General features: G+C 36.5%; 2 protein-coding genes across 3 annotated transcripts; both read left to right on the top strand.

The window, feature by feature from the left end:
- Positions 1-977: 977 nt before the first annotated feature.
- LOC141602319 (glyceraldehyde-3-phosphate dehydrogenase, cytosolic-like) lies at positions 978-4,803 on the top strand. Its single transcript, XM_074422625.1, has 12 exons — positions 978-1,115; positions 1,235-1,258; positions 2,227-2,327; positions 2,472-2,587; positions 2,825-2,924; positions 3,047-3,193; positions 3,279-3,339; positions 3,527-3,624; positions 3,802-3,944; positions 4,074-4,157; positions 4,276-4,365; positions 4,471-4,803. The coding sequence occupies exons 1-12, from the start codon at positions 1,112-1,114 to the stop codon at positions 4,517-4,519; spliced, it is 1,017 nt and encodes a 338-aa protein (XP_074278726.1). The 5' UTR covers positions 978-1,111; the 3' UTR covers positions 4,520-4,803.
- Positions 4,804-7,127: 2,324 nt separating this feature from the next.
- Positions 7,128-13,070, top strand: LOC141602308 (uncharacterized). 2 transcript variants are annotated; one of them, XM_074422618.1, is made up of 8 exons: positions 7,128-7,911; positions 9,456-9,599; positions 9,789-9,887; positions 10,027-10,122; positions 10,215-10,334; positions 10,443-10,517; positions 10,669-11,016; positions 12,482-13,070. In XM_074422618.1, the coding sequence occupies exons 1-8, from the start codon at positions 7,375-7,377 to the stop codon at positions 12,788-12,790; spliced, it is 1,728 nt and encodes a 575-aa protein (XP_074278719.1). In that variant the 5' UTR covers positions 7,128-7,374; the 3' UTR covers positions 12,791-13,070. The 2 variants fall into 2 exon arrangements, with proteins under 2 accessions (XP_074278719.1, XP_074278714.1); XM_074422613.1 differs by lacking the exon at positions 10,443-10,517 and having other exon boundaries at positions 7,185-7,911.
- Positions 13,071-13,159: the final 89 nt, after the last annotated feature.

Here is a 13,159-nt window from a genome sequence, read left to right as displayed (position 1 = left end):
TTATGTAATTCATGATAACTAATGCACAAACAAACAACCATATTATCAAAGCTAAGTAGGGAAACTCCGCCTCTTGCTAATCTCCAAGCACTTCAAGCAAACAATCTAGAAGGACTCCTCAATGAAGTCTCCTCCTACACATATTATAACTAACTATCACAACAACATAATACAACAATGATAATACTAATTAACCCACTTAATCAGACAACATACTAATTAAACTAGGGTTTACTAATTAAGAATGGAAGAAAAGAGTAAGAGTGTACCTACAAGTATAAATAAATGAACAAGAACAAGAATTGGGAAGGAAATCTTCATAGTATGGTGGAAATCTTGAGGATAGGATTTGGGAGTATTTTGTGGGGTTTTTTTGGAGGTATGTGGATAAGGTTTGATGAGAAAATGAGGGGGGAAACTGAAAAAAAAGTTTAAAAGAGATAAGGTCCACCTACTATGCTCCACACGCGAAACAAGGGGCAACGACAGATCACTCGGTCGAGTGCTCGGTGGCACTCGGTCGAGTGCACCAGCCACTCGGCCGAGTGACTCACTCCAAGAGCTACTACTCGGTCCCTCATTCGGTCGAGTGAGTTTCACTTGGCTGAGTACTCGGTGTACTTTTGATAAACATTTTAATTTGATAAACATTTGTGATTCCTAACATTATAATAATTCTATATTCCTTATACGACATAACAACTCTTCCTCAAATCTAAGATCCTAATTTGATAAACATTTTTAAAACGACACAAATTGATTAGTTTTTTTTATTTTTGAACATTGTTTAAGAAAAGCACTTTTTTTTTATATAAAAATTGATAATTTTACAACCTTTTGCATCATTTACACAACATTTATTTTTTCCTGTTTTTTTTTTTTTTTTTTGTTTTTGTTTTTTTTGGTTTGATTGCAAACCTTCGAGAAGTCCGTCGAACCTCTAACATGACAAACCACGTACCGGTTTCCTCGCCCACAAGTCACAATTCCCCTCTCTCCCTCCCTATAAATTAAAACCCTAACTGCCTAACTCCTTTCCTTCCACACTCTTTTCATTTCGCACATAACTCACCTCTCCTTTATTTTCTCCTTTCTCTCATTTACCATTACCATGGGTAATCAATTCTTCACATCACCATCTTAATTAACCTATTTTCTTACATTTTATCGCATTCTTGTTCTTATTTATTAATCAATTGTTCGTTTTTTTTGTTTTTTTTGTTGTGATTCGCAGCACCAATCAAGATCGGAATCAATGGTGATAATCTAATCTATCACTTTTATTATTATTATTATTATAAATTATAAATTTTAGTTGCTAATTGTTGTTTTTAATCAGTTAATGCATGTTTTTATGATATCGTTTTTGTATGATCTATGTGATTTAGTTATATCGTTTAGTTTTTGTACGAAGTTCGGTTATATCGATTTGAATGTCGTTTTGAGTTGATTAGCAGTGAAAATTTGATCGAAAATGTGTTATGAGAGTATTGTTTTGCAGTAAAATGATACAGGAACTATAAATTTAGCGGAAATTTACATTGTTATGTGTTAGGCAATCAGCATGATTTGCGATTTGGCGCTACATGTTTTTCTTAGAATGCATCGTTTTATTTTATATATTTGAATACTTGAATGTCTTGTTTAAATTGTATTTAGATTTTCGGTAGATAGTGATTTCATTCTCTAGCTGTTGATGTTGTTGATGTGATTATGATTCCTTCGTAGGATCCATGTTATGTAGTCGAATTATATACTCCCTCCGTTCTGGTCAATTGTTGTCATTTGGTTTTGGCACAAGACCAATGAAAGAGGAAGGGATCAATTACTAAATGACAAGTGGAACAAATTGAGTGTGAATGATCAAATTGTTCATCAAGTTCATTATTAAAATAGAAAGTACAACAATTCACTGAGACATTCTAATATGGAAAAGGACAACAAATGACCGGGACAGCGGGAGTAATTTATTTAAAATTCAATTAATCCGGCTTGCAGTGGAATTGTATATTGATTTCGGTATTATGTGAGACTTTTTCTAAGAAAAAATGTTTTTGGAGTCTTGGTTTTTTGTTTCTGTAGTATAAACATTTGAGATCTCAAATGTAACGCTGAAAGTTTATTTAGATTTATGATGAATAGTGATTTTATTACCTCTTTCTGTGGTGTGGAGGAAGTGTTTGATTTTTGGTAGTTAATTAAGGAGCTTTTGTTATTCTTATACAGGATTTGGAAGAATTGGACGTTTGGTCGCTAGAGTTATCCTTCAGAGGGATGACTGTGAGCTTGTCGCTGTCAATGACCCTTTCATCACCACTGAATACATGGTACTGCTTGTTTGTTTTTGATAAATTAATGCTGATAGCTTCTCCTGTGCTGGCTAGGTTGTCGACTCGTATGGTTTGTTCTGTGATTCAACATTGTTATTCATCTCTGGTGCTTGTTTGCTGTTTTTTTTTATTGTGCAACAGACATACATGTTCAAGTATGACAGTGTTCACGGTCAGTGGAAGCACCATGACATTAAGGTTAAGGATGAGAAGACTCTTCTCTTCGGTGAGAAGTCTGTGACCGTTTTTGGTAACAGGTGCTGTTCATCTTTATTGGCTGAATCTTGTTGCTATGTACTGTTTGAGACGGACGTTACCCTAGCTTGCTTTGTTAGGGCTTTCAGCTGTTGTATGAAAGTATAATACTGCTTATATATTCAGTTTCAGATGCTTTTACCTATGGCTGAATTATGAATTATCATCGATACACGAAGTTTAACTATTATAGCTGAATGATCATCTTAATCTTGCGTTTATGTTGTGTATGATGACAGGAACCCTGAGGAGATCCCATGGGGCCAAACTGGAGCTGATTATGTTGTTGAGTCCACTGGTGTTTTTACTGATAAGGACAAGGCTGCTGCTCACTTGAAGGTAGTTGTGCGGTCCTTGTGGATTTGTACAAACTGCAAAGTAGTTTACGTGTGCTTGATGCATTGCTTGCTGTTATTAGATCTTTGTATGCTAATGTAAACATTTGCTTTTATAATGTATAGGGTGGTGCTAAGAAGGTTATCATCTCAGCTCCTAGCAAGGATGCTCCTATGTTTGTTGTTGGTGTTAATGAGCACGAGTACAAGCCAGAGCTAAACATTGTGTCCAATGCTAGCTGTACCACCAACTGCCTTGCTCCCTTGGCCAAGGTTTGTCCTCTCTCAGATCCTGTCAGCGCATCATTATAGTTATTTCTGGGCGTGCACTAATTGTTTTCTTTGCTCGACTCTTCAGGTTATCAATGACAGATTTGGCATTGTTGAGGGTCTCATGACTACTGTCCACTCCATTACTGGTGCGTGTGCTTTTTGATTATACTATCACATTAATTTATGCAGAGACTTTTATAAGATAGTCGAACACGTGAGATAACTCCACCACGTAATTTTGGGTTGGTTCACATGTGAGACCATTTCATACGAGACTCGTTGCTTATAACGTTTGTTATCTCCTAATGAGTTGATTTCTGTTACTTTCTTCAGCCACACAAAAGACCGTTGATGGTCCATCAATGAAGGACTGGAGAGGTGGAAGGGCTGCTTCCTTCAACATCATTCCCAGCAGCACTGGAGCAGCTAAGGTATCTTGCTATCTGGACTCCTATATGTCATTGCTTTATGATAATTTATAATTGCATGGAACCGAAATTTACATCATTGCCTGGTGTCTTGACCAAACCTGTTCGATAGCGTCACAAAATACAATTTAATCTGTTATGTACACTTTCACTAATTTCTCTTTCGCTTCAAATCTGTAGGCTGTGGGCAAGGTGTTGCCAGCTTTGAATGGAAAGCTGACCGGTATGGCTTTCCGTGTTCCTACTGTTGATGTTTCAGTTGTTGACCTCACTGTCAGAATTGAGAAACCTGCAACCTACGAGCAAGTCAAAGCTGCTATCAAGTAAGTCACGATGACCAATACGGCAATGCAGTGTACATGGCTGTTAGTTACTATTAGATTGTAATTAAATTATATTTCATCTCACTGCTTGAAAATAATGTAAAATCTCAATGCTGTGGCGATTGGCAGGGAAGAGTCAGAGGGCAAGATGAAGGGAATTTTGGGCTACACTGAGGATGACGTGGTCTCCACCGATTTCGTTGGTGACAACAGGTATAACAATTACTATATGATTCCCTAATTTCATTTAATAAATTTAACTATCTCAGTTATCTTTTTTTAATCTATATAAGCCTGTTTTGATTGTTCCTTTCTCCATGAATTTTTACAGATCAAGCATTTTTGATGCCAAGGCTGGTATTGCTTTGAATGACAACTTCATTAAGCTTGTCTCATGGTACGACAACGAATGGGGTTACAGGTAATTGATGGCATATTCGTTTCGCTAGATTTGATAGCATTTGGTATTGTTTATATGGTAGTGCTTGTACTTTCCTATTGACACGCATACACATTTCATTGGCAGTACCCGTGTTGTTGACTTGATTGCCCACATCCACAAGAGTTGCAAGTAAGCAGATTGTCCGCATTCATTGAGGCATGCGTTAGTCCATCGTTTATCCGTCACGTCATCGGATGATTATAGATTTTAGAATAAATGCGAGATTTTCAGAAAGATGTATGTTTGCGATCTTTCTGTTTAGTGTTTTTAGTATTAGCAAGCTTGGTTGGTAGTCTTTGTTTCCATGTATTCTCTGGTTGAACAGAGGTTGAGTTGCTGTCTACAGCGGAGTTAATTTGAACCTTTCATTGTGTGATTTTGGAGGGTGTTTTTATTTTACTGAACTTTTCTTGCTTATTTGTCTGTTGGTCTGAATCATTTTAGTATTGTACCTTGAAATATTTTAATTTTAAATTCGGTACCTAGAACAATCAGCGACAATGATAACCAGCTAAGTGGTGTTTTTAAAAACAAGCTAGAACTGCGGACTAAAACATTGCCCTTTAAATATTGCCGTTTTGATTTATTTGTTGTGAAAACCTGAAAATGTTTGGCATTTTGTCAAATATGTTCATCTCGGGCAGTAGAACAATTAGTTGGTTGGTGCGTAAATGTGAAAAATCTGGGAAATGTCAACAAAACAACTACAGGAGTACAGGCCTGCCTTGAGTGTTTATGGAATGTAAAATGCAACTCTGCATTGTGAGGTCGTATCAAATGGTAAGTTCTTGCAACAATTCAAAATGTTGGCGCAATCAATTTAACAGTTTTTGGTGCACTTGTTTTGTTTGGTACACCATTCTATAATGAAGTGCGATTGTTATCAACAGCCGCACGAGGTTCGACTTCTTGTAATCCCGTATTGTACAAGTGAGCAATGCAAATACTATCCATCAGGAATAGAAAGCAATATGAAAATCAATAAGGTCTACATCAAGGTAAACTAGGAAAGATGAGACGAGACAAGACAAATCTGTTGAGGCACATTTGCCACCAAATCATCATCAACCTCCACCTAACACCAATACCCTTCCTAAACAAAGCTATAATTTGAATGACAGCAACATTTAATGACGAATAAAATACGTTTCATGTCTTTCAATTCATGTGATATATCAATTAAAAGTGAGAATTATACACATATTTGCCAGAACGAAACCGTTGTTTGCTTGATTAATCGAGTTTTTTGAATTATACTCGTTCAACCACTTTGTATTTGTATTAGGCCAGTATTACACCTTACATTCTACGGAGTATAACATAACTATGAGAGACACATTTTACCAAAAAGTCTAAGCGGATTGTACAAGCACAAGATACCTCAATAATAATGTTCGTTCATGAAAATAAATAGTTTACATCTGATTTCAATATCAAAAATATATTGCCTAAACAATTAAAAGCATGTAGAAAAATAACTTTCACTATACAACAATCAATCGAATTTCAGTAAGTGGACTATACATCTAATGATATAATTTTTGAGCATTAAGAAAAATTATGAGTTTTATTAGAAAGTTTTTGAGTTCATTCTTTTAAACATAAAACTAAAAAATTACAATATAATTCAAAAATATTACATATAAGTTCAGAAAAATTTGAGTTTTGACGTAAAAAAACTAACATGTAACTTATTATAAACTTTATAAAGCTTGAAAAAAATACACAAAAACTCAAATATGTATATGGAATTTAATGTTTTTTCTTATCGAATTCTGACGATATTGATTGTCAAATGTAATTCTTCAAAAATGAACTCATGATTTTGATATTAAAAATATTTGAATCATTATTATTATTATCGGTTAAAATCTCATAACCTCATTTTCTTTACAATATTTTTTCGTAATTTATTTTCGCAGTACAATTTTTACTCATTGTAGTACTTTTTACGCAATACTTTCCATTTACTTACCCTTGAACTTTAGAAAGAGCAAACCTAATTCTCTCAAATTCTAACCTAACAACCTCTCAAATTTATCAAATTACATTTAATTTACTTGATTATAAATTATAATTTGACTGAAGTATAAGTATTAATTCTAAAATACCATGAACGGATAAAATCAATCTGCCATACTTTGTTGTACTCTCTAAATTTTTTGCATTTTCTTCCCCTTTTTGTTTGTTCTGTTTATTCTCAATGTAGTACACATGTACAACGGTACTTATGGGTTTGTGTATACATTTAATAAGTTACTCCGTATTGTTCAATGGCTATTAGTTTTTTGGTAGTCGTAAGATGACGTTGGTGGAGCACAATAGACGCAGTTAGGCAATGTGGTGCAAAGTGGCATCGTACGGAGGCGTCGCGGTGGTTCAATTGGTGGGTTTGGGATAGGGAGGCGGCGAGGGTGAGAGGGGGAATGAGTAATCGCCGGCGACGAAAGAGGACAATAAAGGATCACCGGTGGTGGTGTGTGGATGATGTGTGTTGTATAATTTGGTAGTTTTTTTTTTTTTTTTGATGTAGTACACAAGAGGGGGAAATGAGAGGGGTAGAATGGTCAAAGATGTACTGAGATGAGTAAAATATGTACTGCGAAAATCAACACCCTTTTTTTTTTTTAGAGAATTTTACAATTTATTTTTTACTCCAATTATAAATATCGACAATTGAGAAATTATGTAATTCAAAACGCATCCGAAATAAACGTAGAAAATGAAAGCTTAAATAAATACTGGTCCGTACTCCACCGAGTATTCAAAATCCCGGTATTTTGGTCATATATATCTCCGCCATTTTCTTCCGTTTCAATTCATTTTCAATTTTCAACATCCCATTCTCTCTCTTTCTCATCACTCTTCTCCCGTGAACTCACAATCCACACGCTCCTACATCAATGTCACTCACCCACCATTAACACCCACACACCACCACCACTACACCTGTTACGAGTTCCAAAAGCGGTGATTTTCTTATCTCCTATGGCCACAGCGGCATTCCGGTCAACCTCCCGCCGCACCTCCCTCGCCGGAGGCTCAACTCCCGGTTCAACCTCCTATTCTAATCCTCACCGCCGGTCTAGGTCCGTCAGCCGCTTCTCTCACCGTCTTCAGTCCGACGACGCGGATGTAGCGGAAGAGAATAATAATAATAATAACAACTGGCCGGAGTCGGCGAATCGGAAGGGTAAATTCGTAAATACGGTACGAGGTTCGGGGTTTCCGGAGATTAGTCTTGATGATCTCGCAATTGAGTTGTTTTCCTTGTCGGACGTCTCTTCGTCGGCTAATAATGATTCCGATGGACGGAAAGGAAGGTCGTTGGTGTCTGATACGGCGTCGTTTCGGAGAGGACGGTCGGTCTCCCGGCGTGGGTCCCGCGCCAGTGAATTGCGGAATAACAATAACAATAACAATATTAATAATAGTAAAAAAGGGGATGGTGAAAATGGAGGTGTGAGGAGGAGGAGGTCGCTTTCAGTGGCGCCAAAGAGTAAATCATTTGTTTCGGATTCCGAGGTAATCTTAATTTTTGATTTTTGAACTTTTCAATTTATTGAGATGATTATGAAAAAGTTAAAACTTTTTGAAGTAATGATTAAATGTTTGATTGATTGAAGGTTAGTCTAGTGACGGAATAGTTCAAATCGGTCTTAATAAGTATAGTAGTTTGAGACGGATAGTGTCGTCTTAAATGAGAATTTGTATAATAAGTAGGCACCATAATCATTATAGATTTATAGGTTAGTAGTGTAGTAGCGAAAGGGCGACTTGTTTAGGACGGTTTCAAATGAGATTTTGAGTTTGAGTTTGAGTTTGAAAGAGTAATGTTGGTGTAAGTGAGTTTGCTAGGATCGGACTTTTGTTTTAGCTGTTATCATTAACTATTGTATTACTTCCTCCTCCGTCTCAGAAATACCCGTCAAAATACGAAAGTTGTATGACTTACGAAAATATGGAAGGTATTTGGGAAACTAAGTGGGTATTGAGTAGCCATTTGATTGAAAATGTGTTTTTGGTACAGTAATGTTGGTCCTACACTCCTACCTGTGTTAATGATTGTTGGGTTTTATTGAATTATTTGAATAGCATCATCTGCTGATGTCTGACTGTTTTTGAAATTTAAGATTGTAATTTAGTCCTGGGGGGACATGGGTGAATAGCAATGGATACAAAATTGCAAATCAGAGTAGACGATGGTCAGAAATTGGAAGGAAAGACGGTGTCACACCAGAGAAACATACGAATTTTGTAGTTAAATTTTTAATTTTTTTTTTTTTTTGCTTATTTTCTAAGTTACCGCACATCATTAAGAATACCTCCCTAGGCTTTTCACTGTGTCATTTAGCAGTTTTATTCCCCCTAACCTTGATACCTTGTACGGCTACTGAGAAAAAAGGAAATGAAGTAGCGGATGCTGTTATTATATCCCGTGTCAAGTACTATTGTCTAACAATTTGTTCGTTTGTAGTGTTTTGAACGACATACGCTTAATATATCACCGTATAAATTTTATAATGTAGAAACAGTGTAGGTCTGTAGGACAAGAAAGGTGTTACTTCAACGTAAGGTTGCACAAATTCAGCTATATAGATTAGGGTTCTAATTGATGAATAATCATGTGAAATACCGATTAGCTTTGTTCTGAGCGTTATAAGAAAAGATTTATGCTTTCTTGGCCTTTTAAGCTATATTAAGTGTTCTAACTACATAATAATGGAGTATTATGATCTCTTCTGATGAAAATAACAAATCCTAGCCTTTCAAGGTATTGTGGATTTGTGGTTATTAAACCTGATTCATGTAGCCGTCATTTTGTACTGCGTGTCTTCCATTCTTCCTGAGCTGATGTCCCTAAAAGTGAAGCCTATGTCTACATTGTCTAGCGCTTCTTTGTCAATGTGTTTTTAATTGGTTAGTAAACTATATACAAGCGTAAAAAAAATGTTTTTTTTTTCTTTTCTACTTTATGAACTAATAATGTCCATGTAAAGTTGTAAATAGCTCTTGCTAATTGTTGTTGATGCTTCACCCTTCTGTGTGTCACACTCTCCTTTCAACAGAATGAACACTTTCAGAAGACCACAAGCCGTGCTGACTCTTTACATCAGAATTCTCTGCAAAAACCTACATTTTCATCTCAGCAGAGAGGTCTTAGGAGGTGCAGTAGCCAGAAAGATTTATTGAGGTCACATGATGGTTACACTGTATGTACTGCGATCTCTTTTCTTCTCCCTCCCTTTGTGACTTATAAATGCTTGTTACCATTGTTTGTTTTAAAAACCCCATTTAGGTACACTTTGCTAAAATAGTGTCACACATTTTGTTTTCGATTTTGTCAACGGTCTTTTAATGGTTCCTTTGTGTAATTATAAAATCACTGTTTGAATTGTCAGAGCTATTCGACGACATTTACTGATGACGAAGGGAACGGTGCGCATCACCTTGGCCATGAGATTGAGAATAGAAGACGAGTGTCCTCTGCATTTGACAAGGTTATATAATGGCAATTCTTGATTTTAGTCTACTGTATGGGTTGGGAAAGAAAGATTGGGAAATGAGAATGCGGCTGGGTAGTTTTTTAAGCTGCATGTGAGCCAAATCTTGAGTAGCAAGTTTTTTCTATGACTACAGGTACCATGTTTAAGTAGCTGTGAGCAGAATAGCATGTTGTACAAAGAAGTGCAAAAGGAGTATACACATCCTGGCAGAGATAAAAGCGTAGATGCGGTACAGTATTAACTAAAATTTACTAGAAGTTGCCAAATATTCTCTTTTGGTGCTGTTGAATAGTATTGATGACTAAGAGTTTGTATTTACAGCTTAAGGGTGATAATAAGCTACCAGGTATGGCTATTAATGGTGGCCGACGATCGGCAGACCCTGATGCTCTTAAGGCTGTTTCTACAATTAGAAGAAATTACAAGACGAAACTGGAAGAGGTAGTTCTACATAAATTAGTTCCTTTCGTAATAGTTGGCAAGTGTCAGAAAATCACACCAAATGATGATTGTCATGTAACTTTTTGCTGTATTCTACTGATTTATTAGTCTGAAAAGCGAAAAGAGATGCGTCCTAATGCAAAAAAGACATCTCCTGTTAAAAGACTTGTGCGAGGGAGAAAGGTACATGATTTATTTTTAACCATGACCCCAAGGGAATTCTTAAGTATTTGATTATCTGCATTGTAGCCCAATTTATAACTGGTAGTTTCAAATACAAATGGTTTCTTTGTTATACATATATGTTGAATTGGATTCATTTGTTCTTTTCCAGAGAAGTTCAGACAGAATCAAGGCATCAAAGCAATTGGCGGAAGAAGATGCTAACAAAATTATGGAGGATTTTATATCTAGTGTTGAAGAGACAGACTTCTCGTCATTTGATGGTGAAAGGAGCGACACAAGCTCCATTATTGGAGGGGCAATAAATCCAATGATGCATTATGGACATATAGAATCATTTAAAAGCCCTCTAAGATTTGATTTGTATGCGGGCGATATGAATGATGTAAAATTTCCTTGGTTGGAGTGGGAGACAGGTGATGATGGCACTCCTCTTCCAAGAAATGAGATTAAGCAGCATCCTGCTACTCCAAAAACTGTTCTACAGGATGCTTTGGAGGTAATTTTTTTGTTACTGTTCATTATTAGCTAATACTCAGCTACTAAACCTATAGCACAGACCTGCCTTTTGGGGCTTAGTGGACCGCATCAGCCCTGTACTGAAATTTTGATTGTGTTGTCGATGGTTCTCAATGCAACTTTGATTAAGATTTTATGAGTCATCGGAAAACAGTCTCTCAGTGTTGTTAAGGCAGGGATGAGGCTGCTACATCTGACCCCCTTACCCTGCATTTCTGTAGCAGACCTCGAAGCTAGTCATTTGGGTTAATGTTTGGGGGGAAATTGTAAAGCAAAGCTAAAGATTTAAGAGAGAGGAGTGGTGGGGTTAAGCACCACCCTGCATTTGATTTTTCTTAACTAGTTTATATGTCCTGGGTTTTGTGGAATGCATTTTGGTTTAATATCTTCGCCATCTTTTCTAACTACGTGCAGGACTGAGTGACATTGAACCTTTAGTCCCTCTCTTTATTTTTTTGGAAAGGCTTTGATGTTGTTGTTGTTGTTGTTGTTGTCAATCTCTTTTGGTAAACACTGTAGTTTTTGTGGTGGGAAAGGAGAAAAATCTCCACCTCTATGTTGCATTGTAGTTTTATGAATTTATCTGCTACACGAGATAACTTTTCCCTCCAAAATCTTACCACTTTAATTCCTGCTCATTTAAGTACTGTTATAAACTCTTTGAAAGAAGAGCAAAAACTTAAGTACCAAAAGGAAGATGAGAAAAAATGCTGATGTATTCTGCCATGGCATGAGCATTAGGATCATTAAGCACAATTTGCCTGACTCATAGATCAACCTTTGCCAATACTTCTCAAAATGTAAGCAGGAGAGACAAATACTAGATTGATTGTTACAGTAACCAACTGAAGAAGTTGAACTAGAGGAAGCACAAATAGTTAGAGATGGGATCGGAGGTTGGCTTGGTTATTAGAATCGGAAACTTTCTTGTATTGCTGGCATTGACAACAATAATAATACAACATGAGTTACTGTGCTCAAACAATTGTGTATTCTTTTCGTTTCCATATTTAAGGGCATATAAAATTCTAGGCCATTGACCCTGCAGTTTCTTTAAGTTATTCCAACGGAGCCATATACTCATTATCCTTTGGTTTTGGTTAATATTAGAATTGAGTAATTGTGCTTGTTTCTCTATACAAATTTCATTATTGACCATGCAGGGGTAACATGCATTCGATTCCGTGTGTATGGGGCAATGTTGTTGTTGATGCTGTCGTTGTTAGACTTGGTTATCTCTATTTAAGTATGTGGGAATTGCTTGTTCGTCTTTAATACTCCTATATGAGACTATTGTTGTCGGATTGTGATACTCCTATTTGAGACTCTTGTTGTTGTTGGATTAGTTTCTTTTTCCAAGTATGTGGGAGTTGCTTGTTAGTCTATAGTACTCTTAGTGCCAACTATTGTAGTGACAGTCTTGTATTGTCCCTTTCTTTGTATAGGAAAGAGCTGGTCAAACAGAGCCAGAACCAAGTGTTGATTCCAAGAGTAGTCATGGGAGTTGGAGCCCAGGAGTCGCGAACAGCTTCTGCATAGACACAGGAGAAACTAGGCAAACTGAGGAGGTTGAGAGCTGCAAAAATCAACTTCTAGCACGAGTTCCAAGAAAACCTCGTGTCGATATAGATGATTATCTGAAGCCTCCAAGCAATGACAATATCCTCTCAGAAATATGGAAACAGCGGGAAAGAATTCACTCAGGTGGACTCTTTATTTGTAATGGTGGATCTTTTGGCAAGTTTATTTTGTGAGTGAACTTTAACTGTCCGCCCAGTTACGTGGGACAATCACCATGTAAGTGTCCGATGCGGGTTTTGGCGTGAAGCGTCATGTCAGAAGGAATTTTCTGGTGGATCAAACATTCAAAGCGAAGCGTTGAAGTAACATAACCCTCTGCTCTCATAGTATAAATCCTCGAGACTAGTTAAGATTGTATTGCACAGCTCTCTTTTCTTGTACTCTGTAGTCCGTACTTCACATAATTCTCCACTTGACAGTATGATTTAATGAAAGTGTAGTCTTTGCACAAAATAGATTCTGGAATGTGTTGTTTACTTGATACATATTCGATATTTTTCATTTAATTATACAGGTAATTGGATTGATATCAAGCAAGAAAC

Source organism: Silene latifolia, chromosome 1 (assembly GCF_048544455.1).
Source record: "Silene latifolia isolate original U9 population chromosome 1, ASM4854445v1, whole genome shotgun sequence".
Lineage (NCBI taxonomy): Eukaryota > Viridiplantae > Streptophyta > Magnoliopsida > Caryophyllales > Caryophyllaceae > Silene > Silene latifolia.
The sequence above is the reverse complement of the archived record's forward strand: the minus strand, read 5'-3'. Positions and strand labels throughout refer to the sequence as shown.

What these genes read in the sequence shown, in the direction of transcription:
- LOC141602319 (XM_074422625.1), top strand. An exon ending in AATCAAGATCGGAATCAATG is followed by an intron (nt 1,259 to 2,226) that starts GTGATAATCTAA and finishes ATTCTTATACAG; the next exon opens with GATTTGGAAGAATTGGACGT. An exon ending in CAAGTCAAAGCTGCTATCAA is followed by an intron (nt 3,945 to 4,073) that starts GTAAGTCACGAT and finishes GGCGATTGGCAG; the next exon opens with GGAAGAGTCAGAGGGCAAGA.
- LOC141602308 (XM_074422618.1), top strand. Translation starts at nt 7,375, where the DNA reads ATGGCCACAGCGGCATTCCGGTCAACCTCCCGCCGCACCTCCCTCGCC. An exon ending in GGTCACATGATGGTTACACT is followed by an intron (nt 9,600 to 9,788) that starts GTATGTACTGCG and finishes TTGAATTGTCAG; the next exon opens with AGCTATTCGACGACATTTAC. An exon ending in TGTCCTCTGCATTTGACAAG is followed by an intron (nt 9,888 to 10,026) that starts GTTATATAATGG and finishes CTATGACTACAG; the next exon opens with GTACCATGTTTAAGTAGCTG.